The sequence below is a fragment of the Myotis yumanensis genome, unplaced genomic scaffold (assembly GCF_028538775.1).
Source record: "Myotis yumanensis isolate MYYU_CA2020_CCGP unplaced genomic scaffold, mMyoYum1.0.hap1 SCAF_7, whole genome shotgun sequence".
NCBI classification, from domain to species: Eukaryota; Metazoa; Chordata; class Mammalia; order Chiroptera; family Vespertilionidae; genus Myotis; species Myotis yumanensis.
The window spans coordinates 44,870,639-44,898,302 of record NW_027223758.1 but is presented as its reverse complement, the minus strand read 5'-3'; the positions used below and the strand labels follow the sequence as shown (position 1 = coordinate 44,898,302).

The window sequence follows — 27,664 nt, the reverse complement described above, 5'->3', positions numbered from 1 at the left end:
TGAAAAGTACAGTCTCAAAACAATACCCCATTAGGAACAATAAGAACAACAACCAAGCCACATGCTTTTCAAAGAAACCTTTTCATGCCCTTAAAATCAAGGCTTTTAAAAAAATAAATCATAGTGGATATTCACCCCCTGCGGGTTTAGAGAGTCCCAAGTAAGTTTTCATTTAGAGAAGGCTCATTTAGTCACTGATAACTGAACCTATCCAAAAAAGGGCAAGTTCCTCTATACAGGCCACCAACTCACTCTAAAGATGACAAAAAAGGGATGCTGTAAAGTAACCCAAGGGTACAGATGTACTCACAGATCAGAAATGCAGTGTTGCTGTAGACTGTTAGAATTAGGGGGTAGAGTCCCTGCATGCGACACTTGGTATGACTTGAAAATAATTGCAAAATAAAGAGTGGCTAAATGTATGTGAGACAACAGCACAATTGCCACCGTTTCTTAGACAAGACCTGACGCTGTAACACAGACGCTAGGGTCTCAGAGAGCTGTAGCCTGCCCAAGAGAAGCCACATGTGGTTTAAATGCTGTGTTCCAAGGATCTCCAGAGATCTTTAAGTGACCTAGAGAAATAGTTTACTACTGCCCACCAGGACAGGAAACCTTATAACCAAGATGTCACCAATCAGATATCGTCACCATCTATAAAAAATGACATCCTCATCCAACTTACACATTTTTGAGATCTCACTTCTAGAGCAGAGTAGGGACTTCTGATACTCCACTCCTTAAAAGCAACAAGAATCCTGGCAAAAACTGTCAAAATCAAATTTTTCAGAACTCTGGAGATTAACGACTTGCAGCAGTCTGAGGAGTATTTATTCAAGAAAAAGAGCTGAATCTCAAGAATTGTGGCATTTTACCTTGCCTAATTCTATCTCACTTTCTCCAGCTCTGAAGTAGCTTTGTAAACTATCAGTCTTACAACCACAGTAATTATGAAAACCAGCAGCCTAGCAGCCACAAGAAGCATGGGTTTGGACCTCTCTAAAAGCCATGCCCAAAGAAATGTCACTATTTGACTGTTTGGCAGCTTCAGTTCACTCTATGTTAACAGCCTTTACTCACAGGGCATTGGTCACAATCAATCAGCAGCAACTATTTAACAACTTGGCTACCTGAGGCAGCATTACCAATTAGGGTTAACAAAAGGAAAAACTTAAGAAGAAACAATGGAGAATGGGATGTCCATAGGGAGCTTTGAAACGCTTCTGATATAGTCTTAGGAAATCTAGAAGGTCACACTCACTGTCTAGGGCTGTATGCTTGCCCAGGAAATACCTAAGAAGGCTTTCACTTTTGGGTGTATTTGAGCCTCTGTTTAAGGAGGAATTGAAGATATAAAACTTTCAAAAAACAAATACCAAAATGGCAGAGTGTAAATCATAAGTTATCAATAATGACAGTAAATTTAAATAGATTAAGCACTTCAAATGACAAAGATAGGCAGGATGGCTAAAAAATCATAACCCAATTATATGCTGTCTATTAGAAACACACTTTAGATTCAAAGACACAAATAGGTTTAAAGTAAAAGGATGGAAAAAGAAGTACCCTATAAACAATACCCAAAAGAGAGCTCAAGTGGCTATCTTACTATCAGATAAAAATTAAGAAAAAATTGTTATAGGGACAAAGGATATTTTATAATGATAAAAGCATCAATCCATCAGGAAGACATTAAAATTATAAATATATATGTGCATCCAATAATATATAAGTTTTTAATCTTTCTACACTAACTGTACATTTTGTTATGACTGTCTTTCTATTTAATTTCATATGTAGTGAAATGTTAAAAAAAAAAAAATCAACATTGCCAGGACCTGCTAAGTCAATGGTCCATACACTCTTTATACCAATTAAATTAAAAATCAATAACGATATTTATGAGAACATAAAATTACTTATGTATGACTGATTTTAAGAGACAACACGTATTACCCTCCACTACCCCCATGTTCACTCCAAAGAGCAAACCTCTGTCTTTTTCTTCTTCACTTTCAAAACTCTCTCTTCCATCATGTCGTGGGCTAGAGGGAGAACTGTAACTCTCTGAAGATGTTTCTCCACATGTGTCATGTCCAGATCCAATGTCCAAATTCGCATCTAAAAATAATAATTCTATTTTTAAAAATCATGTTAAGTAAATTAAATTCTGAATTGAACCAGTAGAAATAAGTTACATCTGTAGTTTTTTGTTTTTGTTTTAGTTTTCCTACAATTACCTAAAAAGCTGGTATCTAACCTACGTAAAAATTCACTATTAAATCACAATTTTAATTGAAAATAATTTATAAATACATTCTTAAAACAACAAAGGCAGAGGAAAATGTCAATCTTATTGACTTTAAAAAAATCAGAGTTAAGGTTCTTTGTAGGGTCTTGTCCAATAACAACAGCATACTAGGCCATTTTCGAAGTCTAGATATTTTAACTTCTCAGAACTTGTTGGACATTCATTCCTTAAAAGACTTCAAGAATAGAACTGACTGCCAAAAATCCCCATTCAGTTAAAATTACTATGCCTGAGTATTCAAAAGGAGTAAAATCCTATCTAGTGGACTGAGTAGCTCTTTTGAGTTCTGCCTAGAAACCAAGGTGACACAGAGGCAGTGTTGGGGGTGAAGTGCAAAAGCTGTCATGATCAATTAGCTACATCTCTTTTGAGTACAGAGGCAAGATTATTGGTATACCTAGTATTGTACATTCCTGCACTGCCCCTAATTTAGGGTACTGTCCTATTCATTTCTGTAAATCCATAGTTCCTACCTTGCAACAGCATTCAACTTGCTTAGTGAATAGTTTAGTGCATAAATCCCCATAAGAGGGATTTCAGAGGGATCTTTTAGAACTATAGATGAGTGAATTATTTCCATGGCAACTTGGTAAAACCAATGAAAGGTAATAACTATTAATCACTTTGACAAAATATGTGTTAGAGAAAAGATATGGTTTGTGATGACCAAGTTAGTTGACTAAGCTGTGCCTTTTGAATGGACTAAATTTGCAGCAATTGTTAAAAGATGACCTAGCCTAGCCCAACTACAATAGTGAATAAATACTAAATAACAATAAAGTCATTAAATATTGCTAATTCCTTTTGAGTAATAAAATGCCAAACTACCACGGAAAAACTGAACAAAATCTCATTAGTGTAATTGGCTGAGGAGTTATTGGGCAAGTAATGATTTTACAGAAAAGTAATCTGGAGTATACTTATCCTATAAAAAAAAGGCTAATATGCAAATCCACCAAAAGGCAGAACGACCAGTTGCTATGACACGCACTGACCACCAGGGGGCAGACCCTCAACACAGGAGCCTCCCCCTGGTGGTCAGTGCGCTCCCACAGGGGGAGTGCCACTCAGCCAGAAGCCAGGCTCACAGCTGTTGAGTGCAGCGGCGGCAGGTGGATATCCCCCGAGGGGTCCTGGACTGCGAGAGGGCGCAGGCCAGGCTAAAGGCCCCTATCCACCCCCACCTCAGTGCACGAATGTTGTGCACTGGGCCTCTAGTGTGCAACAATAGGTTTTGAATTACGAGTCACAGTGTGACCAAGGGATGCACATCAACACCAATGGCTACCCGGAGACAAATTTATGTACCGTAATGGCCAAAACCTGGCATTAAATTGGACTAACAATATTGAAAACTCTAAAACTGTGGCACATATGGAAATTCTGCATATAAATATTTCAACCAGCATATAACAAAATTAACAATTTAAAGATTAAGAGAATCAAAGATTCAACATGATAGTCTCAAACCAAAAATGACAGGCTAAAAAGGAAACCAGTGGGATCAGGTGAGCTGAGATTTGCTCACTAAAACTCAGACAGTGAAACTACAGAATGTGTGTGCATGTGTGCTTTTAATGCAGCTATTTCTCAAAATGACACAATTTTAAAAATTATTTTCTTTAGATTATATAGCTAGTAAATATTCAACTCACCAAATTATCACATATTAATCTGTAGTTTTCAAAGAACTAAATACATAAATCTACACTAAACATAATTTTCTCTTTTTGAGCAACTCAAAGGTACTTAGGAATTGTGTAGAGTCTTTGGAATTTTTATGAGAAATTATGTGATACCCCCGAGTCAGAAGGTGTGAAGGTGAGGATATGCCAAAGGATATTCCACAAATCGCCCTTAAAAATAGAGATACAAACTTTTTTATTTGTTATCATGTCTCACAGGGTAAAAGATCATGCAAGAAGACAAAAAGCAAAAACTTACATTAGCCACTATTCTAACAATAAAAATCTTGGCTATTAGTATATATGAACAAACAGAAATTACACTTAACTGTTTAGGTACATCAGAACCACAATTAAAGAAAGTCAGAGACATTTAAATCACTAAAGCCTTTTAAAAGAAATTGAGAAGTCAACCACCTCATTCTCCCCAAGCTTTCTGGTGCCGCAATCAGCAACAGAAGAGCAGGGTGGAAGAAACACGAGTGATACACTGTAACAGAGTTCTTAATAGTGTAGACAAGGTAAATCATACATCTTTTCAGCAGAGAGAGTTAATGCATGAAGTTTTAAAGCAAAAACACTGTAAAGAATACTGATGATGACCAGCACAGAGAGCTTTTGGGGAGGCAGCAACATGGAGGGGGACTGTGAGGGGTTATTTTGTTCCTTTTTGTACCTTTAGAATATCAAACTACATTAATGTATTATTACTCAAAATAGAAGTTAAAATTTTAAATTAAAAACAAATAATACTTATCTTAAACTAGACTGGATTATTTAAAGATCTGAATAACATACAAATCAGAAGGACCCAATATTTTCAGTTTCAATCTAGTATCCACATTTTATGATATGCATGATTGTTCCATAAAAAAAGAAATCAAAATATATCATGAGTTCACTGAATGCTTTAGGTAATTCCTTGATACCTTAATATTTTAAGGAGAAATAAACAAGAGTTTTTCATAAGTTGGAGACAGCAAACATCTGAGCTACATTTGACATGAGACAAGTTGTACAAAGTATATTTTATTTATAATCATGCTCTATAACTGTAAGTATATATGAATCAGTGACATGTATATACAAGATAAAACAGAATAAGGTTTATCTTAAACATCCTGAAGTTGTACTTTCATAATATTTGAAAACAGATAAAGAAATCTGAACTTGAGATATTATTAAAAAGTTCTTAATAAACTTTATAGCATATGTGTTTCTTTTAACTTAGACTAGTGAAAAGGAACTAAATTATTGAACACCCATGTACTCGGTGCTAGCTAAATGCTTTCACAATAAATTTTTTACCATCTGGTAAAGTAGGCATTATTCCTGTTTTACAAATGAGAAAACTAAGGCTTCAGAGAGGCCACACATTTAAGAAACTGGTGGAGTACAAGATTCAAACGCATATCTGTCTGAGATTAAAATCCACACATTTCTCCTCTGAAAATATGAAGCTAAAAAGGAGAGAAGTGTCACAAATTTCTTTGCTGAGCACCAGTTCCCAAATTATGTGAGACAAGAGAGGGTGATCTTGTGAGGGTGGTATATATAAGGTGGGGCAAAAGTAGGTTTACAGTTGTGAGTAAAACAGTTTTTCTTTTATTATTTACTTATTATTTTTCCATACAAACAACTGTAAATCTCCTTTTGCCCACCCCTGTATTTGACAAGAGTTTTAACTGGAAAATGACCTGATTTATTGTATATGCTTTAGAAGACAATATGGTGGCAGTGAGAAAAAAAAACTTGAAGGAGGCAAGAACAGACAGGGAGACCTGGCAAAAGCTATTTCCAATCATCCACTGGCAGAGACCTTTTGTCTTATTTCAGCTTTTCCTTCCTCCTTTTAGCTGCCATCACCACAGGAAACATCAAAATGTTAAAATATACTCCTAAACAACATGGTTTTTTTTCCCATGCTATCCCGCCCCCGCCCCCCCCCCCCCCCCAAAGACAGCTCAGTTATATCCCACCCCCAAAGACAGCTCAGTTAATTCACTCAATGAGTTGGTCCGATGATTTTATAGTCAAAATTAACCACATTCCTTTTATTCAATCTCTCTAAATAAATATCTAGTTAAAAAACACTCCATTAAAAATACTCTGGTTATTTATGTTGCATCACACCTTAATGTAGTAACATTTGAGTAACACCTCAATTTTAAATCCTTATTTGTGCGATCAGTCCAGTATTAGGTACACAAATGCACAAAACGTTCTCCTAGTAGTCTGTGGGCTTGTATTCTTTATCTTTACTATTAATAGTAAAGGTAAACTAACACAGAAAAATTATCAATGAACCAGCAGATGGGACATCTCTCAGTCAAATGAACACATAACCTTTCACCTAAAAATAAAGGGACCTTAAAATGACAATGGGTAAACGAAAACCACACAAATCTAGTACAATAAGAATGAGGGTCTGAATTCCTCTAAAGTACCATAAACTCCACAGGACAGTTATTAAACATGAAAAAGTGAATAGATTCTAAAAATGACTTTCTATAAGAATGGGTCCCAGTTGCCAGGAGGGTGGGAAAGGCCTGCCAGGTCTCCTGGACCTCTCCTCTGGAGCAGGGACCAGCTTGAGACGGTAACAGGTGAGGAGGCTGCTGGCAGCAGAGGAGAGAAGAGCTGGGTCAGAGAACTGTAGTAAACTCCATGGACGAGTCATATTTCCTACATTAATGCCATTAATTAATACTTCAGAACTGTTTGATTCAGACACTGCTATTCACATCAACGCAGGATAAAAGCATGTCAGGATTTGACATAACAGCTCAATTCCTACTACAAAAGGTATACTAAAGACATTTCGGCAACGGGTATTTGAAATAAGTACATTCTTACCTTTCACAGAACCACCCTGGGCATGCTGAGGCGTGGAGAGTCTAATACCATTTATTCTACTATTCAATCTGTTGTCAGTTTTCTTAATTTTCTCTCTAAACCAAAAGTATACAAGTTACCAACATTTTTATAAGGTTCTGCAGAGAACACATTAAGAACAGTAGTATTACTAAAATTCCCCTCATTTTTATAATTAAAACTTTTTTTAGTAAGGTATATTCTAAAAGCAAGATTTGATGTACAGTTCTGAGAGTTTTACCCCTCCAAACTGAATATAATATTTGACAAGAGCTTTATTTTTATCACTTGCATATGTTGATTATTCTGCACTAAAAAATAAAGCCCAGAGGTAAAAATATAAAGAAAACTAATGGAAAGATACTACTTATACTACATAAATTAAATGTGCCCATAATAAAATGCTGTATATGTTGCCCCTTCTTACGAATTTCTATTACTGGAGACATTAAATTGAACCTACTTTTCTACTTGTGGCTTTCCTTTCTTCTTATTTATTGAAGATAAGCTTCGTTTTTCACTTGAATGCTAGTGGAGAGAATAGAAAGAAATCAGACTAAAGTTAACACCTCACTTTGGAAGGTATCCTCTTATTCTGCTATCAAGATTAAAATGATACATTCACAGTTGTATATTCTAATAGATTTTTATTTTTCAACTTATTTTTGAAGTTACCTACCAGAACCACTAAAATTTTTATAATCCCCGACAAATACTTAATATTGTTAATCATGAGAAGAAAAATATCTATTTAGTATTTTGCTTTAAAAGTGGACTTGAATTTTCTTCTGACTACATAAAACACAATCAAGTGACTGTACTTGCTATAGGTTTACTTAGTATTTTCTTAAAGTTCAGGTTGGTAAAACTGCGATACACGACTTTGTCAACTAACAAGAAAAGGTGTGCAGGCACTGAAGTGAAGGCAGAACAAGTTTAAACAATATACTCTGAAAACAGGCCATAAAGTATGATTAAGACAGTGGTTCTCAACCTTCTGGCCCTTTAAATATAGTTCCTCATGTTGTGACCCAACCATAAAATTATTTTCGTTGCCACTTCATAACTGTAATGTTGCTACTGTTATGAATTGTAATGTAAATATCTGATATGCAGGATGGTCTTAGGTGACCCCTGTGAAAGGGTCGTTCGACTGCCAAAGGGGTCGTGACCCACAGGTTGAGAACCACTGGACTAAGATAACATACACTTTCTCAAAATATGCTTTAGTTCATAAAAAAAAAATATTCCAGTAAAGGTTAACATTTGAATCTGAGTATTGTCCAAAAATGAAAATCTGGTTAACAAATCTGTTCTTTAGAGAGAAAGTGGTCCTCTCCATGACTGCACCAGCAAGCACTCTCCCTGCACCTGGGGTGCCATAGTACCTGAACACTCTTGAGAGCCCTGTGCTTTCTGATCCCACCATACCCTAAGGGACCGAGTATGTCCTCATTATACTCAGGAGGGCCAGCAACTGGCCCAACTACTCATGAGGGGAGGTCAGTTTCAACATTCACATCACCAGTAGCAATATAGTGACAGAAATGTGAATTAATTCTTCCAAAAGCAAAAAAATTGGTTTAACAATTTAATGTATCACTAGTTACAATCAATGTTTTAGGCATCATATTAAAATGTATTAATTTTTTGAGCAATAAAAGTAATCTAAATAAACTTTTTCAGGTCTCAGAAGAGCTTAGATCATATAAACCAATTAAATTTGAAGTCTAACACAAACATTCCTTCAGTCATTCTTACCAGATATACTCTCTGACATAATAGTGCTTACAGAACTTGATTCTTACTGAGTAGCAATGCTTTAACCATATGGCATGAAGACAAAACAAAGCCCTCATAAATACCTGGTCAGCTAAGGCCGTACAGTGCTCCGGGTGCTGAATCATAGTGCAGCTTTGGCTCCTCCAGTCCACAATGCCATTCTCTTCAGAATACTGCACGGACAGCCCATCCAATGGAGAACAACTTGTACCAACGGTGCTATCAAAAGGAAAGTTTATACAAGTATGAATATCTGTTCTCAATAATCTAACCTACTATTTCATACAATGAGGAAGCTATAGTAACCTTTTCTTTACTATATACAGAATACACTACAGGAAACAAGTATATTATGAGAATAAACCAGTACACAGCTATCTTACCTATTTAATAATAAATCCGTCTCTAAGGAGATTAATAACAGTTGTGGAGGAGAAACCAAGATGGCGGCATAGGTAAAAACCAGAAATTGCTGCCTCGCACAACTACTTCAAAAATACAACTAAAAGACAAAACGACATCATCCAGAACCACAGGAAGGCTGGCTGAGTGGAAATTCTACAACTAGAAGGAAAGAGAAAAGCACACTGAGACTCAGGAGGTGTGGAAGTAAAGTGAAGAGGTACAGAGGCGTACGTGGAAAGGGCTGGCAACTGAGGACACAGCTGTCTTTTTCAATCGGGAGGGAGACGCAAGCTCCCGACTGCTCTGAACGCCAGTTCCGGGCAAGTCTCTGGGGACCCAGACTCATACGGGGAGAAACTGGACTGTCTGGCATCGGGCAGAACTGGAGGGCAGCTTTCTCTCAGAGGTGCTTGCAGCGATTATTGCGGAACAGTGAGACCCGGAGCCTCTTAGGGCAGGGCTGAGAGCTGTTTGCTCCACCCTGTTGATTCACTGAGACCCCGCCCCACCAAAGCTGTGCACAGAGGCTTTTGCATATGAAAGCCCTGGCCCTTTGCAATCTAAAATTACCTAACTGCAGGTGGGTCAGAGAGACCCAGAACTTCCAAAAGAAGGCCCAAGGCCCCACAGCACTTGCATTGCTTCACAGCTGGGCCTCATCTGGGCACCTCCAAACTCCAAACAAAGAAGAGGAATCTGCAGATCTCTCTGTAGCTCCTGATGGGTAGCCTCAGGCAGAGGCTAAATTAGCACCTCCTTAGAGATCCAAGAGCCAGTATACCCAGTGGTCAGAGTGGACCATCCAGATTACAACTCCTCAGATCCATAAGGGACACACTCAGGGGGCAGACTCAGTGAGCACCAAAGCCCCACTGAAGCAAGTCTTGCCCCAGAAGGGTGTCTCCAGCACAGAAGTTCTCCCACCATAACCACAGCTGATTCTCCCAGCCAATTGGCCTGGAGGTCAATTCCTCCCAGTGATACCTACAACAATCAAGGCTTAACTACAACGAGACTGTGCACAAAGTCCACAAGGGGGTGCACCAAGAGTGTCTACCTCAGGTAATTGGGGCACTTAGCACAGAAAGCCACTCTATCGACACAGCGAAGCACAAAAAATGGTGAGTCAAAGAAACAGGACACAAATGACAGAAATGGAGGAAAGCAAACTGCTGGATATAGAGTTCAAAACCACACGTTTAAGGTCTCTCAAGAACTGTCTAGAAGCCACTGATAAATTTAGTAAGGCCCTTGAAAAGACTGGTGAGACCGCCGATAAATGTAGTGATATCCTCAAGAAATTTAGTGAGACCCTCGATGTTGTGATAAAGGACCAACTAGAAATTAAGCATACACTGACTGAAATAAAGAATATTATACAGACTCCCAACAGCAGACCAGAGGATCGCAAGAATCAAGTCAAAGATTTGAAATACGAAGAAGCAAAAAACACCCAACCGGAAAAGCAAAATGAAAAAAGAATCCAAAAATACGAAGATAGTGTAAGGAGCCTCTGGGACAGCTTCAAGCGTACCAACATCTGAATTATAGGGGTGCCAGAAGGAGAGAGACAGCAAGACATTGAAAACCTATTTGAAGAAATAATGACAGAAAACTTCCCCTACCTGATGAAAGAAATAGACTTACAAGTCCAGGATGCTCAGAGAACCCCAAACAAAAGGAATCCAAAGAGGACCACACCAAGACACATCATAATTAAAATACCAAGAGCAAAAGACAAAGAGAGAATCTTAAAAGCAGCAAGAGAAAAACAGTCAGTTACCTACAAGGGAGTACCCATACGACTGTCAGCTGATTTCTCAACAGAAACTATGCAGGCCAGAAGGGAGTGCCAAGAAATATTCAAAGTGATGAATAGCAAGAACCTACAACCAAGATTACTTTACCCAGCAAAGCTATCATTCAGAATTGAAGGTCAGATAAAGAGCTTCACAGATAAGAAAAAGCTAAAGGAGTTCATCACCACCAAACCAGTATTATATGAAATGCTGAAAGGTATCCTTTAAGAAGAGGAAGAAGAAAAGGTAAAGATAAAAACTATGAACAACAAATACATATCTATCAACAAGTGAATCTAAAAATCAAGTGAATAAATAATTTGATGAACAGAATAAACTGGTGAATATAATAGAATCAGGGGCATAGAAAGGGAGTGGACTGACAATTCTCAGGGGGAAAGAGGTGTGGGGGGTGCGGGAAGAGACTGGACAAAAATCATACACCTATGGATGAGGACAGTGTGGGGGGGGGGGGCGGTAAGGGCGGAGAGTGGGGTGGGAACCAGGTGGAGGGGAGCTATGGGGGAAAAAAAGAGGAACTGTAATAATCTGAACAATAAAGATTAAAAAAAAAATAGCAGTTGTGTATTGTCTTTAGACTCTGTGCAATGGCTATCCTATACCACTTATAGTTGGAGTGTAACCCCAATCTTGAGAGAATCACTAAGTACTACATACATCTAAGGCATGAGAAGGGATAGGATAATGTGACTGAAAAGGAACAGACAATAGAAACAGACACAAAGAGAATCCAGAATGAAGTTACTGTGGGTGGATTTTTAAACAATAGTGCTTAACAGGATCAATGAGAAATATAACAAGAATACTGAGAAATATAAAAAAGAACCAAATTTAAATTCTAGAACTGTAAAATGAAATAAAATTAAGAAATGAATGGATAGATAGATGAAAAAAATCAGTGAAGAGGAAATATGGTCAGAAGAAAATAGATTGGAGCACTGAGAGGGGAAAAATATGGAAAATGCAAAAAAAGTTTAAGAGACGTGGGACATGGTGAAAAGTCTAACATAGGTACTCCAAGTCTTAGAAGAGGGAGGAAGAGATTAGGGAAGAAGTAATACCTGCAGAGACAATGGCTCGGACTTCATGAAACAGAATTCATTCAAAGAAAGCTACAAACATATTATAGAAAAACTACTGAAAACCAGACAATGAGAAAAATCTAAAAAGAGCTGGAAAATGCACACAAACTTCCAAAGAGCAACTATAAGATTAAACAATGGATGTCAGCTGTCTTAAATTTGAGTTTCCCCTAAAAAAACAGAATCTGTAATTTCATAGTTAATCTGGGGGGTGATCCCAGGAAACAGGATCAAGGAATGGGTGAATGAAGTAGGAGAGGAAGAAAAACCAAGTGAGGGGGTCCATTACTGAGGGTGCCACTATAGGCAACAGCAGCTTAAACCAGCTGTGACCTCTCAGAGATATCTACCCAAAGGACAGGAAGCTGGATCTCCCCCATCAGTTGACAACTGACCCCACCCCCCAGGCAAATTAACTTGTACTTCTTGAGGGCCAAGCAAGGCCCAAAGAATCTGCAAAAGCCCTGGGGCAGAAGGTGGAAAATCTTGTGGTACGGGCTTGTGGTGGGACAACAGTAATGTGAAAGGAGTCAGAAATAGTATAAATGACCGACTTTATGTAATTTGCAGAAGAAATCAGAGCTGGGCTAAGGGGATATGATGTAAGGGACCAAAGGCATTAGACTGGAAGACAGTAAAACTAAAGGTATACCTCAGAGATATTATTGGTTCCAGACCACAGCCATAAAACAAGTATCACAATAAAGCAGGTCAAATTTTTTGGTTTCCCAGTGCATATAAGTTATGTTTACACTATACTGTAGTCTATTAAGTGTGCAATAAATAGCATTATGTATAAAAACACAATGTGCATCCTTAATTAAAAAATACTTTATTGTTAAAAAATGCTAACCACTATCTGAGCCTTCAGCAAGCTAAAGTCTTTATGCTGGTGGAGGGTCTTACCTTCAATTTGTACATGACACAATATCTGTGAAGTGCAATAAAATGAGGTAGAGTTTCAAAGTACTAACAGAAAATAATTGCCAACCTAGAATTTTATACCCAGGAAAAATGTACATCAAAAATAAAGGCAAAATAAATATTTTTTACAGATAAAAACAAAGTGAGTTCACCACTGGCAGATATGATTATAGGAAAGAACTCAAAGTTTCTTCAATTAGATGGAAAATGAACAGTGATGGGTAACTAGACACACAGGAAGGAATGAAGAACAATGGAAAGGTCAATGCTAAATTAATTAAAAAGGTTTCATGAGGTTTAAAATATAGACAGAATTAAAATACATGACTGCTATAGTTTGTAAGTTGGGAGAAGATAAGTGAAGTAACTGGAGATCTTCACATGGTATGTGGTACAAGTACAACGAATATCACATCATATTTATAAGTTAAAGATGTACAATATAATCTCCAGGATAACCAACCACTAGCATAATTGAAAAACAATGTATAATAATCAAGGCTAATAAAAGTAAAAAGAATTTTTAAAAAAAGGAGGAAAGGAGAAAACAGAGAAAATATACAACAAATAACAAGAAAATAATAAAATGGTAGAATTATAGCCAACTATTTATCAGTAATTAAAGTAAATGAGATACTGAGTTAAAATGCACAGACATCTCTCCTTTTAGGAATTAGATACTTACTTCACTGTGGGACTCTTCCCGGTGTGTTTCTTATGTATTATGGTGTGCTGTAATACATCTAGAGTGGAGGAAAAAAATTTGTTATACTAAAGGCTTCTGCAAAAGTCCAACAGGATCATGCAACTAATTTATGTGATATTAACATTGTTGACAGACCTTACAGAGTGTTTTCAGAGAAAATTCGTTAAAGAATAAATTTTTCAAAAGATACAATAAATGACTGAATTTCCTTAACTATCCTCCAAAACTATGAATGTTTACTAGGAGCATGCCACTGCAAAACTATAACATTCAATTTTAAGCTCCTTTTTTAAACAATTAAAAAAGTGAAGTGCCTCAAATATTAAAAATATACATCTATTAATATAACACACACCCATGTACCCACATCTCAGATATCTCTATGCCTCTTTTTATTAAGAAACAAAATATCGGAGGAATCGAAGATGGCGGCATAGGTAAACACCGGAGACTGCCGCCGTGGACAACCACTTCAAAAATACAACTAAAAGTCGGAGCGGACACCAACCAGAACCACGGGAAGGCTGGCTGAGGAGAGTCTCTTCAACTAGAAGCAAAAACAACAGCATTCCGACGCTCAGCGGAGGCACAGTGTGGAAAATTTAAAGGTACGGCGGCGCGGTGGTGAGGGTGCGCGCGCAAAGCGGGCTGGCAGCTGAGGGCGCGATTGTCGTTTTCAATCAGGAGCGAGTCTCAGACTCTGGGCTACAGATCCGGGCGAGTCTCTAGGGACCCAGACTCAAACGGGAGAAGCGGGACTGTCTGGCTACGGCCCCTCCGAGGTTTGCAGCGATTGCTGGGACAGAGAGGCAGAGCCCCTGGGGACGGACTGAGAGCGGCCATAGCTGCTCCCTCCCCCTGCCCTGTTGAGCCCGCCCCGCCCAAACCCTGCGCACAGCCATTTGCCGATCGCCTCAGGCAAGGGCTGGACTAGCGCCTCCCCCGAGGACTGAAGTTTTCCCACAGCTGATTTCCACAGCCAGTCAGCCTGGTGGTCAAATCCCTCTAGTGTTAACTACAACAATTAAGGCTTGGCTAGAACAAGACTGCGCACAGAGACCACAAGGGGGTGCACCAAGAAAGCATAAAAGATGCGGAGACAAAAAAACATGACAGAAATGGAGGATATGGAGCTAAGAATGGCAATTTTGAGGGCTTGCCATAAATTTGTGCAGAGCCTCACGAAAACTAATGAGACCCTCGATGCTACGATAAAGAAATTAGAAAGTAAGCATACACGGACTGAAATAAAGAATATTATACCCAATAGCAGACCAGAGGAGCACAAGAATCAAACCAAAGATTCGACAAAAAACACCCAATTGGAAAAGCAAAATGAAAAAAGAATCTGAAAGTGTGAAGATAGTGTAAGGAGCCTCTGGGACAGCTTTAAGCGGACTAATATCAGAGTCATTGGAGTGCCAGAAGATGAGAGACAGCAAGATATTGAAAACCTATTTCAAGAAATAATGGCAGAAAACTTCCCCCACCTGGAGAAAGAAATGGACTTACAGGTCCAAGAAGCGCAGAGAACCCCAAACAAAAGGAATCCAAAGAGGACCACACCAAGACACATCATCATTAAAATGCCAAGAGCAAAAGACAAAGAGAAAATCTTAAAAGCAGCAAGAGAAAGAGGCTCAATTACCTACAAGGGAATACCCATACGACTGTCAGCTGATTTCTCAACAGAAACTTTGCAGCCCAGAAGGGAATGGCAAGAAATATTCAAAGTGCTGAATACCAAGAACCTACAACCAAGATTACTTTATCCAGCAAAGCTATCATTCAGAATTGAAGGTCAGATAAAGAGCTTCACAGATAAGGAAAAACTAAAGGAGTTCATCACCGCCAAACCAGTATTATATGAAATGCTGAAAGGTATCCTTTAAGAAGAGGAAGAAGAAGAAAAAGGTAAAGATACAAATTATGAACAACAAATATGCATCTATCAACAAATGAATCTAAGAATCAAGTGAATAAATAACCTGATGTACAGAATGAACTGGTGACTATAATGAATCAGGGACATAGAAAGGGAATGGACTGACTATTCTTGGGGGAAAAGGGGTGTGGGAGATGCGGGAAGTGACTGGACAAAAATCATGCACCTATGGATGAACTCAGTGGGTGGGGAGTGAGGGTGGAGGGTGAGGTGGGAGCTGGAAGGAGGGGAGTTATGGGGGGAAAAAAAGAGGAACAAATGTAATAATCTGAACAATAAAGATTTAAAAAAAAAAAACAAAAAAAAATAAATAAATAAATAAAAAAAAAAAAGAAACAAAATATCACAGAAGCAACGGAAGGCCCTCTTCCATTCAACTCCCTCTCTCTACCGAGGTGAACTAGTGAAAATATTTCAGTGACTGCTTTTTATTTTAACTACCCATATATGTATTGACAAACACATTCAGTGGTGTTACATGTTTGAATATACTATAACTGTTTTAAGTGTCATCTAGCATGAATATGAGTATGTCACAATTTACTTATAACTTTATTAACATTAAAAGCATTTGTGTTAATATCCATTTGCTATTACACATAATGGTACCTTGAGAACCTCATTCCCTGTCCCCTGACACATGGACAATTTTCACAGAAGTAAAATTGCCAGGCAGTAGCATAAAAGTAATTACCTCTAAGTTCACTACACAATGTCAAATTTCTGTCCAAAATAGTTGTGACAATTTATATTCCCATCAGCAGATGAGAATTCCCATTACTTCATATCCTTGATGTCAGAAAAAAAATGTTTTGCCAATCCAAAGAATGTGAAAGGACACCTCATTGTTTTTATTTTTAAAACTAGAGGCCTGGTGCACAAATTCGTGCACGAGTGGGGGTTCCTCGGTCTGGTCGGCGATTGGGGCTGTCTTGCCCAGTCTCAATCGGGGCCCATGGGGGCCGGCCAGCCAGGAAGGGACTGCAGGAGGGTTCCGGAGCATGTATGGTCCTCTCACCCAGACCCCAGCAGCAAACTAACCTACCGGTTGGAGTGTCTGCCCCTTGGTGGTCAGTGCATGTCATAGCAACTGGTTGAGCAATCTACCGATTTTATTCATTTTTATTGAATTTATTGGGGTGACATTAATAAAATTATATAGTTTTCAGGTGTACAATTCTATAATATGTCATCTGTATATTGTATTATTATTTTTAAATATATTTTTATTGATTAAAGAGAGGAAGGGAGAGGGAGAGATAGAAACATCAACAATGAGAATCATTGACTAGATGCCTCCTGCATGCCCCCCCACCCCAACTGGGGATTGAGCCAGCAACTCAGGCACATACTTGGACCAAAAATCAAACTGTGACCTCCTAGTTCATAGGTCAATGCTCAATCACTAAACCACACTGGGCATGCAGGTCATGCTTCACCTTGTCAAGAAAGCCTTCTTATCCCAGATATTAATGTTTAAATGTTTAAGCTTAATATCTTACATATTACATTAAGTTTATATGTTACATGTAATTTGTAATTCACATCTAATTACATATATACTAGGGGCCCAGTGCACAAAATTCATGCACTCGGGGGTGAGAGGGAGGGGGGTCTCTCACAGCATCAAGCCCCTGCCGGCACCCACAGGACCCCAGGCCTCAGCACACGGAGTCGTGGGACCCGCCTCCGCGCCGTGCTCACAGCGTCAAGTCCCCGCCCACTTGAGCACACCTTGCCGTGCACGCAGCCTCCTGGTGATGGGATGCTACGGCGTGAGGGCGTCACCACCACATAGGCTTTTATCATATAGGGTAGGATTTTTTATTGGAAAGCCTGGATAGTGTATTCTTTCCCTACTTATTTATAATGCTACCTGTCACATTCCAAGTTTCCATATGTCTTTTTCTCAGCTCCTTAACCTGTTCTAATGGTCTGTTTGTCTATCCCTGTTCTAAAACCAGGAATAAGGACTTATTCCAGTGAATTGACATTTACCTTCTTCTTGACTTGAAGCTTCTGAGCTGTCTTCTTTTAAGTGTTCTAATATCTTGGAAGTCTTCAGAGAAGGTTGTAAATTATCTGTAGGAAGTATTTAATACAATTAACTTTTTAGGAAAATTATGATAAAGAAAACAAATATAATGATTATTTTTCTCCCAGGGAAGGCTAGAGTGGAGTTAGTAACAGAGAACATTTCTACCACATAGGACCTTTAAGAAATAAAATGACATAGCACAAAACACTGGGCTAGGAGTGGGGACCCTGATTTGTGGAGACAGTTCTCCTCATAAAAACCACAGGACTGAAGCAGATGCTTGACATCTGTCAGTCCCCCATCCCCACCCCTATCCTGCATGCTCAAATGCTTCTCAAACATTTGTAGTGTTATGAAACTTTTTTAAATGTCTAATTTTTTGTGGGTCATTACTTTTATAAAATACAGTAATAATGTTGTGGCAATATCAAAAGAGTAGGTGTCTACTCTGTTTCGTTCCTCTATCACAGACCAGTGACAACCATTTGTGGACCAGCACTGACCCACAGAAAACACGGTTAGAGCAATGGATTAGTTCTCCTTTTAAATACAGAAAATCCAGCAGGATTCCAGAGTTCAACATTTGAAGTCATTTAGGAATTTAATATTTGTTTTCTCAGTTGTCAGGATGTGGAATGTTGCTCTCTCTCCCACAGGGGATAAAAAGGTAAAGCTGTTATTTTTCAAAAGAGCGAGGGTAAATGAACTTTGACAGTAACATGTACTTTGGTGAAACAGTTTCAACATCCTGACCGATTGTCCATAATCTCAAAACATGTACTTTAAGACATTATTTTCACAACAACTTGATATCTTAAAACAAGATCTACCAGCTTCTTTAGCATTCACTGCTCATGTCATTTAAATACTACTAAGCTCTCAAGATGAGTTTTCTGTCATTTATGTATATACTACTCACTTGGGTGAGTTTTCCTGGGCAGCCTATTAAAGCCTGAATTAAAAGTTTAATTTTGTGCACCAATGCCTTTTTAGAACTAATTAGGCATGATTTATAAGTAAGTAGTCAATAAGAAGTACTTAAACTTGGTGTAAGGAGAAAGCACTGATTGTTAAATCTATACACTCTATAACAGTGGTTCTCAACCTGTGGGTCACAACCCCTTTGGCGGTCGAACGACCCTTTCACAGGGGTCGCCTAAGATCATCCTGCATATCAGATATTTACATTACGATTCATAACAGTAGCAACATTACAGTTATGAAGTAGCAACGAAAATAATTTTATGGTTGGGGTCACAACATGAGGAACTGCATTTAAAGGGCCAAAGGGTTGAGAATCACTGCTCTAGAATGACCAGGATTTTCTTTTTAAAAAGCTATTGTCACCCTAGCTGGTTTGGCTCAGTGGATAAGAGCGTCAGCCTGTGAACTGAAGGGTCCCAGGGTCAAGGACACATGCTGGGTTGCAGGCTCGATCCCCAGTAGGGGGCGTGCAGGAGGCAGCCAATCAATGATTCTCTCTCATCATTGATGTTTCTCTGTCTCTCTCTCTATCCCTTCCTCTCTGATATCAATAAAAAAAAAAATATATATATATATATATATATATATATATATTATATTTAAAAGCTATTGTCCCTATTCAGATGTAAATTTAACCATGGAGTTGTTCATCTTATCTTAGTCTAGTATTCAAGAAGAGTCATTAATTCTAATTGCTACTTATCTGTTTAAAATATTTAAGGCATACATATACACACACAGATGATTCAAAACTTTAAAAATTAACCCATCTACACTAATAAAAGAGAAACATGGTAATTAGCGTACGACCGCTACCCTTCCCATTGGCTAATCAGCATATCCTTATGCAAATTAACTGTCAGCCAAGATGGCGGCCGGCAGCCAGGCAGCTGGAAGCGAACATGAGGCTTGCTTGCGCCAGTGACTGCAGACTCCAACGTTCCCCGCCTGACTTGCCGGCCTCTGAGCTGCAACTCTAAGCAACTATGTACTATGTTGCAAATAAGAAGCTAAACAAAACCCCAGAAACCAGCCGGACTGAAAGCCAGCCGGACTGCAACATTGTATCGATGTTTTCAGCGGCGAGGCCTCAGAGCTAAAGCTGGCCCAGAATAAAAAATAAAAAAAAAGAAAACAAGGAGCAGTTGGAAGCTTCAGTCACTCGCCAGCCGGAAAACAGCCCTCAGCCCCTCACCCAGACTGGCCAGGCACCCCAGTGGGGACCCCCACCCTGATCCAGGACACCCTTCAGGGCAAACCAGCCGGCCCCCACCCGTGCACCAGGCCTCTATCCTATATAGTAAAAGGGTAATATGCCTCCCGGCACCGAGATCAGCGGAGCAGCGAGGCTCCCAGCACCGAGATCAGCGTGACAGGGGGTAGCACCCAAACCCCCTGATCGCCCTGCAGCTCTGTGTGTGACAGGGGGCGGGGCCACAACCTCCCTATCCGCCCTGTGGGTGATAGAGGGTGGCGTCCCAACCCCCCTCCACAGGCCTTGCTCTGTGTGTGACAGGGTAGAGCCATAACCTCCCCATTGGCCCTGCCCTGAGTGTGATAGGGTGTAGCGCCCCAACCCCCTGATCCGCCCTGCTCTGTGTGTGACAGGGGGCGGTGCCCCAACTCCCCTATTGGCCCTGCTCTGTGAGTGACAGGGGGCAGCGCCCCAACCCCCTGATGGGCCCTGCTCTGTGAGTGACAGGGGGCAGCGCCCCAACCCCCTGATCGGCCTTGTTCTGTGCGTGACAGGGGGTGGCGCCGCAACCTCCCCATCGACCCTGCCTTGAGTGTGACAGGGGGCGGTGCCCCAACCCCCCAATCGGCCCTACCCTGAGCATGACTGAGGGTGGCATCGAAACCTCCCTATCCGCCCTGCTCTGTGCATGACGGGGCGGCGCCCCAACTCCCCAATCGGCACTGCTCTGAGCCTGACCAGGGGCTGCACCTAGGGATTGGGCCTGCCCTCTGCCACCCGGGAGCAGGCCTAAGCCAGCAGGTCGTTATCTCCCGAGGGGTCCCAGACTGCGAGAGGGCACAGGCCGGGCTGGGGAACTCCCTCCCCGCCGAGTGCACAAATTTTTGTGCACCGGGCCTCAAGTATGTTATAATATCCAATCATATTATTCTTTTACCTCTTTCCCACCTAAAATTGAGAAAACATCTATTTTCTTTCCCCTTTAAATACAGGAAAATATGACTTTTTTGAAAACAGAAGATTAAAAAAACACAACTCAGCTACTTGCTATAGTGGCTGTGCTTAAAATTAGCAGAAATTCTCCTAAAGCACACAAAAATGTTACTGGCAAAATATTATTTTTAAAAGGTAGCTGAGATAGATGTGTATAAAACTAAACACAAGGCAGACTGTGATGAATGCTGAAACATAAGGGCAAAATCAAACTACAGGAACATAAGAAAAAAACTAGAAACTTCATGAGGTAATATTTCAGTTGGGTCTTAAAATAGGTGTGAGTTTAACAGGCTGTGACAAAAGCAGCATATTAAGTTTGGGTGCAGAATGAGCCAGAACACTAGGACAGGAAATGGCAGGTGTATTGAGTGACTGCCCAGCCTTCCAACTCTGAAGGTTTTGAATAGGGGATTAACAATTTGATCTCTGAGATAATCCTGAGATAGGGTAAAGTACAGTGAGAAATTAGAATATAAGAGAAGAGCTAGGCTTTGTATAGTTCCTTCATGAAAGAAAGAGAGAAAAAAGCCTCACTGACAACGAGCTTGGTAAGGAGAGGGCGTCCTTTGTCTGGTGTGGCTTGGCCTTTAAATGACTGCATAGGAAGAGGAAAAACTTGCAGCCTGGGAGGCTGGGAGTTCATCATGGGAATAGGGGACACAGGGGGAAAGGCAGAGTATAAGAGTTTGTTATACATCAAGCAACCAGCACTGTGGCAAGGTCTGTAAGGAACCTGGTGATCCTGAATGCCCATGAGTTCAAGAGACTTGTCCCCAGCCTTGGAATCAGTCTGTTTTGTGACAGTAGCTTTTACACATTATTTTCTTTAAAACTGCAGCATAAAATTCACTTAAATCTACCAATGTTTCTTAATTGTAAGCTACTATTCCTTGACACTAACTGAAATGACAACCCCATACAAGACGGCATGGTGAAGCAGGAAACCCAAGCAAGAAAACACCAGACTTCTGCAGAGAAGCAGGATGCTTACTGAGGCTGTGTCGAGGGTCTGAGGATCTGGATTGAAAAAAGCTGTGGACTTTCTGACTCTGGAGAAAAGCTTGTGATGAGGTTGAAAATAGCTGCCTGCATAGAAAAAGAAAGGAGATTTGTTAATTTCATCTAACATAAACACACAAAAGTCACAGTTTAGACTGTAAAGCAAACCTAAGTGTCAGTTTAATTCAGGTATAAAAAAAATAGAAGAAAATGAATATTATTTTCTAATATATTTCCCACAGAAGGAACTGAATAAAAGTTAACAAAACTTATTTGCAAGAATCTAATAAATAGTCTTATTTTTAATTTTGTATAATCTAATGGTAAGGTTTCAATTCTGGCAAAAGGTGTATACTACTTCAGCCTTTTGCCCAAGTGGGCCAGCCTTTCTGCTCAGAAAAAGTACAGTTCTCATAGGTGTGACTTTTCATCATTTGGTGTATCATTTGGTGTTCCTACACTCTGAACACAGGAGGTGGGAAGTCTGGGACGCTAAAGTCCGGGAAACTATGGAGCGTAGTGGTCAGGTCAGTTCCAAGCATTACTACTACATCCCAAGGCATGACTAAGCAATGATTCACTCCAATGTGTATCACACCATGACTCTAGGCTGTTATCTTTGAAAACCAGAATTCCTCATATCTATTAATACAATTAAAATATTCCAACGGGAAGTCTTCCCTACAAAAGGGACCCTACAAAAAGGGGCAGTTACAGCATAGTCTAATGCAGTGGTTCTCAACCTTCCTAATGCCGTGACCCTTTAATACAGTTCCTCATTTTGTGGTGACCCCCAATTTCATTGTTACAAATTGAACATAATTAAAGCATAGTGATTAATCACAAAAACAGTATGTAATTATATATGTGTTTTCCGATGGTCTTAGGCGACCCCTGTGAAAGGGTCATTCGACCCCCAAAGGGGTCGCGACCCACAGGTTGAGAACCGCTGGTCTAATGGAATGTTTACTTACTGATCTGAACACCAGCTCAACTACTGAAAAGCTGAATCATCCTAAACAAGCTTTTCAGCTTCAATTTCCTCATAGGCAATCCTACCAATTCTTCATGGTTATGACACTCAAAAATATATGTAAATTAAACTGTCACCCTGATGCTTAATGTACAAATCCCCTTCCATTGTTTTTGAACATTTTATTTTATTTTTATTTTTTAATATATTTTTATTGATTTCAGAGAGAAAGGGAGAGGGAGAGATAGAAACATCAATGATGAGAGAGAATCACTGATTGGCTGCCTCCCGCATGCCCCCTATTGGGGACTGAGCCTGCAACCCAGGCATGTGCCCTTGACCGGAATCAAACCCAGGACCCCTCAGTCCACAGGCCGACGCTCTATCCACTGAGCCAAACCAGCCAGGGCTGTTTTTGAACAGTTTAAATGTTCCCTTAAAATTTTAATTCTTAAACTCTTTCCCAAGGTTTTTGACCTATCATTCAGATTAATTATAAAGTCATTAAGTTCCACACTAAGATATGACCCTTATGGGCCAAAGTTGCCTTATACATAAAGCAAACTTGCTTCTTGGCACTCAAAATGTGGAGGTAAATATTAAACAGGAAGACAAATAAAGGAAATAAATGGAAGAAAAGTTGAGATATGAAGTAAGGAGCTAATCTAAATTTCCAGGTCTGAACACATTACCTAAAATTGGGGATTAAAATCCAGAGTCAGTGGATTCTCCATTTACATTTATAAACCAGTTGGTCAAAACCATAAGCAGGCACAACTTTGATTCAAGGCTTGAGTTCCAAGAGACAGCCCAAATCCTACCTGCACACACTAATTGCAAGTCCACTATGGGAACCACACCTGAGGTACAGGCCCAGGCTTGAAATCAGGGTACAGACTGAATGCAGGGTGGGCTGTACCAACCTGTCTCTACTTCACTTATAAACCCATTACCTATTTCTCATTTGCACTGTCCCCTATCTATTAAAACTTCTGTATTTCTTAAGGGACAAATGATACAAATCTAACATTCACAAACTGAGAATGAAGTATCTAACATTTTAATGGTGTTGAGATCACAAGCTAGCCATACAAATAAATTAAAAAATGACTCCCCCTCTGGGGGGTAAAAAGAGGTTTCACTGAATATTTGCATATTTTAGAAACAATCATTTCTGATTTCAGAGAGGTAAAGAGAACAAATGATAAAAGAATTAGTTTGGTGTCTTACTGTGAGTCAAGACCTAAACAACAGCCAAAACCGGTTTGGCTCAGTGGATAGAGCATCGGCCTGCGGACTGAAGGGTCCTAGGTTCGATTCCAGTCAAGGGCATGTACCTTGGTTGCGGGCACATCCCCAGTGGATGTGCAGGAGGCGGCTGATCGATGTTTCTCTCTCATCGATGTTTCTAACTCTCTATTTCTCTCCCTTCCTCTCTGTAAAAAATCAATAAAATATATTTAAAAAAAAAAAAAAAAAAAAGACCTAAACAACATAAGGATAAGACGACCATGTTAAAAAGTGCTCCAGAGAAAGACTCTGTGAGCTGCCTCAAGTCCTCTGGACAGCAGTGATGCCATCTGTGACACTGAGTGCAGTGTTCGGCGAACTATTACCTTAAGATGGGCTCCAGATCAGGATGTCGCCGTTCCTCCCGCTTCAGTGACCCCTGATTCAGGGCTCTCAGGATGGTCTTGTCAAAAGTCTCTGAAGACAGTTCCTTGGGAAGCTGGAAAATAAAAAGAGCATGGTCAGGGTTAAGTTTCTCACCTGCTTGGTAAACCCAGGCACAGGGGCAAATAAATGCCACCTGCTCAAGAACCACCCCAAAGCAGTTCCTTTTCTAAATCTTCATGGGGGGGGGGGGGGGGGGGGGCGGGGGGGGGGGGCGGGCATAGGTTCTTCCACATCTGCCCTCCAGACACACCTCGGGGCTTCCCAGGGAGCAGGGTCACCCAGCAGCATTCAACAAGCTTCTGGAACACACTTGGAAATACCTCACACACCACAGTGAAGTCTCACCCACACCAAACTTCTTCAGTTAAAGGGAACATTTTGCATAGTGAAGCTAGTATTATTTTTATCCTCAAATAGTATTCTGAAAAGTGTTATCTCTGCCTTTAGTTATCACTTTTGGGCCTCCTTTTACCCTGAATCGAAGGTAATGGCAGATTACCTGTGCCAGACACCAAATAAAGAACTGGGTGTGAAAAATGGGGTAAAAACTCTTAATCTAATTTACATTTAAAAAAACAACCCACTAATTAGAGATTTAGTAACCTTTTCCTCAATGTGATGGAGGTACCCTCAGAGCACTGTATAGGAAATCACACACAAAATCATCACTTGGACAAGAAAATTTTTAAGTTAAAAACAAAATTTTAAGACAATATATTTAGTAACTACTTTACTTTGAAAAGTTCTTAATAAACTAATTCTATAAAAAACTAACTTTCCAAGTCTTTCAAGAATTCAAGGTTTTAAATTTTACTTTTGATAACTAGTCTTTGCTAGCTACTCTTGAATTATTGGCACTTTCCCTAAAATTAAGGATAGAACCATTAACACAATCTCTAAGGAGCCCCAAGAATAGAATAATCTATACAAATGGTCAGTTTACATATTGATTTTAATTGGAAGACCAGAACCCAAAGTAAGTATTCTTCTGACAAATCAGAATTCTGAGTCAACAATTCAGAAATGGAAAATTCAAAGGTAGCAAAAAGTATTGTTAATTTTAGGCACAGTGAGACTGTGGAAGCAAGATGTTATGTGAGAATGAAGTTCTTTCTCATTCATTAACCTGTTGAAGTCGAACGCTCTGCTGGCATCCCACACACACCACTAACAGGAAGAAATAAGTTCTGAATCTACATATTTTCCAAAGAAATTACTATTCATTTCAATATTTACATTTTATATTATTCTTAATAGATTTAGGACACTAGTCATATATTACCCCCATTTTAAATACGATTTCTACTGGATGTGCATACGCAACCAAAGAAAATTAGCTTCGTGGTAAGTCTTTTTCCACTACCAATGGCTGAACGCTCTTCTACTACATCCATTTTCAACTGCTCAATGACTGTTCATACGACTGGGCAGTGTGGATGTGCAGTCATCAGTATTTATAAACTGATCTATTTTCAAGTGGTTTTTATCTTTAATTTTCAGAGACTATTTCCAGTCCTCGAAGAAGGCATATTTGCTAAAAATATAGCTTTTAATCATGTCTCTTCTATTCTAGTCACTGTTTTGGACTTTCTCACCTCTTGGTCTTGGTTCCTGCACACCTAGCCTCCCACCTATGGCACCCTGGCTGGGCCTCAGCATAGCATACGCTCAGAGTGCTGGGAGGTTTACACCTCGTTATCACAAGCTGTTCTTTAAAAACACTGAGGCCTAATGGATAACCACCTATAAGACCTCATCATAATTTTTTGTGACTCCTTGTTCAGTCATTCAGTCAGCAAATATTCAAACTCCACCTGTCCCAGGTACTGTTTCAGCAGTGTGGGCACGACACTTGGGAGGGTGTCAAGTGCTAAGGAGAGGCAGGTAAAGGTGGCTGGGAGGACACAATTTGTGGGAAAAAGAATGTGAAAGCACTGGCCTCAAACCCACTCTTCCACATTACAGCAAACTAGAGGTTTGGTTAAACAGCAACTATACAAGTTAAAATTACATGCTGTCAAAAGAACAGTGTTTGCTCTTAACTTTTGTAGACTTTAAAAGGAATGTAAAAAATAAAAATGATATATAGAAGATTTGAAAGTGTATTTTAAATACACAATTAATTTCTACACATTCACAATATATTGCCAATTATTTCATATAACTTGATAAGGCATTTGCCCTATTTTAGAAAAATAGTATATTCAAATGTTGCCTAAGCAGGGAGATCATTAATTACCATGATTCTGAAGAATGAATTACTTATTTGGAGCTGTATTTTTTCAAGCAACTAAGGTTTTGGAAAAATTGTGTGATGAACATGAAATGTGTCAAGACAAATAGCAGCTGAAGTGTAGGGCAACCCAGTGGGAGAGAGACTCTGCCCACGCCCCAGGCCAGGGTCAGTCAGGTACTCTCTCAGCACCTGGGGGGACAGGGAAGTAGCAGCCCCACTCTAACTCCCTAAGTAACCAGCCTTGACAGCTGGCAGTGCTGGGCTGCAGGGTATTTCAGCCTTTGCTGTTTATCCCCTGCAAACTGCCCTCAGCTCTAGAATTTGGTCATGGAAAGGGCAACAGAAAAAAAGGAAATGAAGCACATTGCTCTTTAACCCAAATGAGGCTTGTTTTGGATAAATTTATTCTATGGAGAGAGAAATCACAAATAAGTAGAAAAGAATTTAAAAGCGCATGTGTGGGCAGGATGGGGCTGCCCTTCCTTATTCCTCAATAGGCTGCTAGCCAGGTGCTACCTTCTCCTCCAGGGTACTGAGGAGAAAGTAGCTCATTGAACTACAGTGCTCACACACCTCTCCTTCCACCACTCTCTTCCTCCCCACGCTGTCTGAGGCTGACATGTCACAGGAATGCGACCTGTGGCAACTGGAAATTAATAACCCCCATCTTTACATGCAGTTAGGTCACCAGCTTGAAGTGGAGTTCTCAGCCCTTACCCCAGAGTTAGTTTAAAATAAGCCATAGGGGGAGAAACCAAGATGGCTGGATAGGTAAACACCGGAAATTGCTGCCTCGCACAACCACTTCAAAAATACAACTAAAAGACAAAATGGACATCATCCAGAACCACAGGAAGGCTGGCTGAGTGGAAATTCTACAACTAGAAGGAAAGAGAAAAGCACACTGAGACTCAGAGGAAGTGCGGAAGTAAAGTGCAGAGGTATGGAGGCGTATGTGGAAAGGGCTGGCAACTGAGGACACAGTTGTCTTTTTCAATCGGGAGGGAGTCTCAAGCTCCCGACTGCTCTGAA

At 39.8% G+C, this 27,664-nt stretch overlaps 1 protein-coding gene across 2 annotated transcripts in view; it reads right to left on the bottom strand.

Annotated features, from left to right (window-relative positions):
• Positions 1-27,664, bottom strand: part of ZCCHC2 (zinc finger CCHC-type containing 2) — a 57,311-nt gene that overhangs the window by 6,701 nt on the left and 22,946 nt on the right. Inside the window, exons 5-12 of one of the 2 annotated variants that reach the window (XM_070420407.1) lie at positions 24,336-24,448; positions 21,739-21,833; positions 17,533-17,616; positions 13,569-13,626; positions 8,736-8,871; positions 7,334-7,398; positions 6,853-6,947; positions 1,957-2,121 (exon numbers count right to left, since the gene is read on the bottom strand). In XM_070420407.1, coding sequence (XP_070276508.1) covers positions 1,957-2,121; positions 6,853-6,947; positions 7,334-7,398; positions 8,736-8,871; positions 13,569-13,626; positions 17,533-17,616; positions 21,739-21,833; positions 24,336-24,448 — 811 coding nt within the window. The remainder of the gene's footprint in view (positions 1-1,956; positions 2,122-6,852; positions 6,948-7,333; positions 7,399-8,735; positions 8,872-13,568; positions 13,627-17,532; positions 17,617-21,738; positions 21,834-24,335; positions 24,449-27,664) is intronic. The other variant, XM_070420408.1, reaches the window with a different exon arrangement.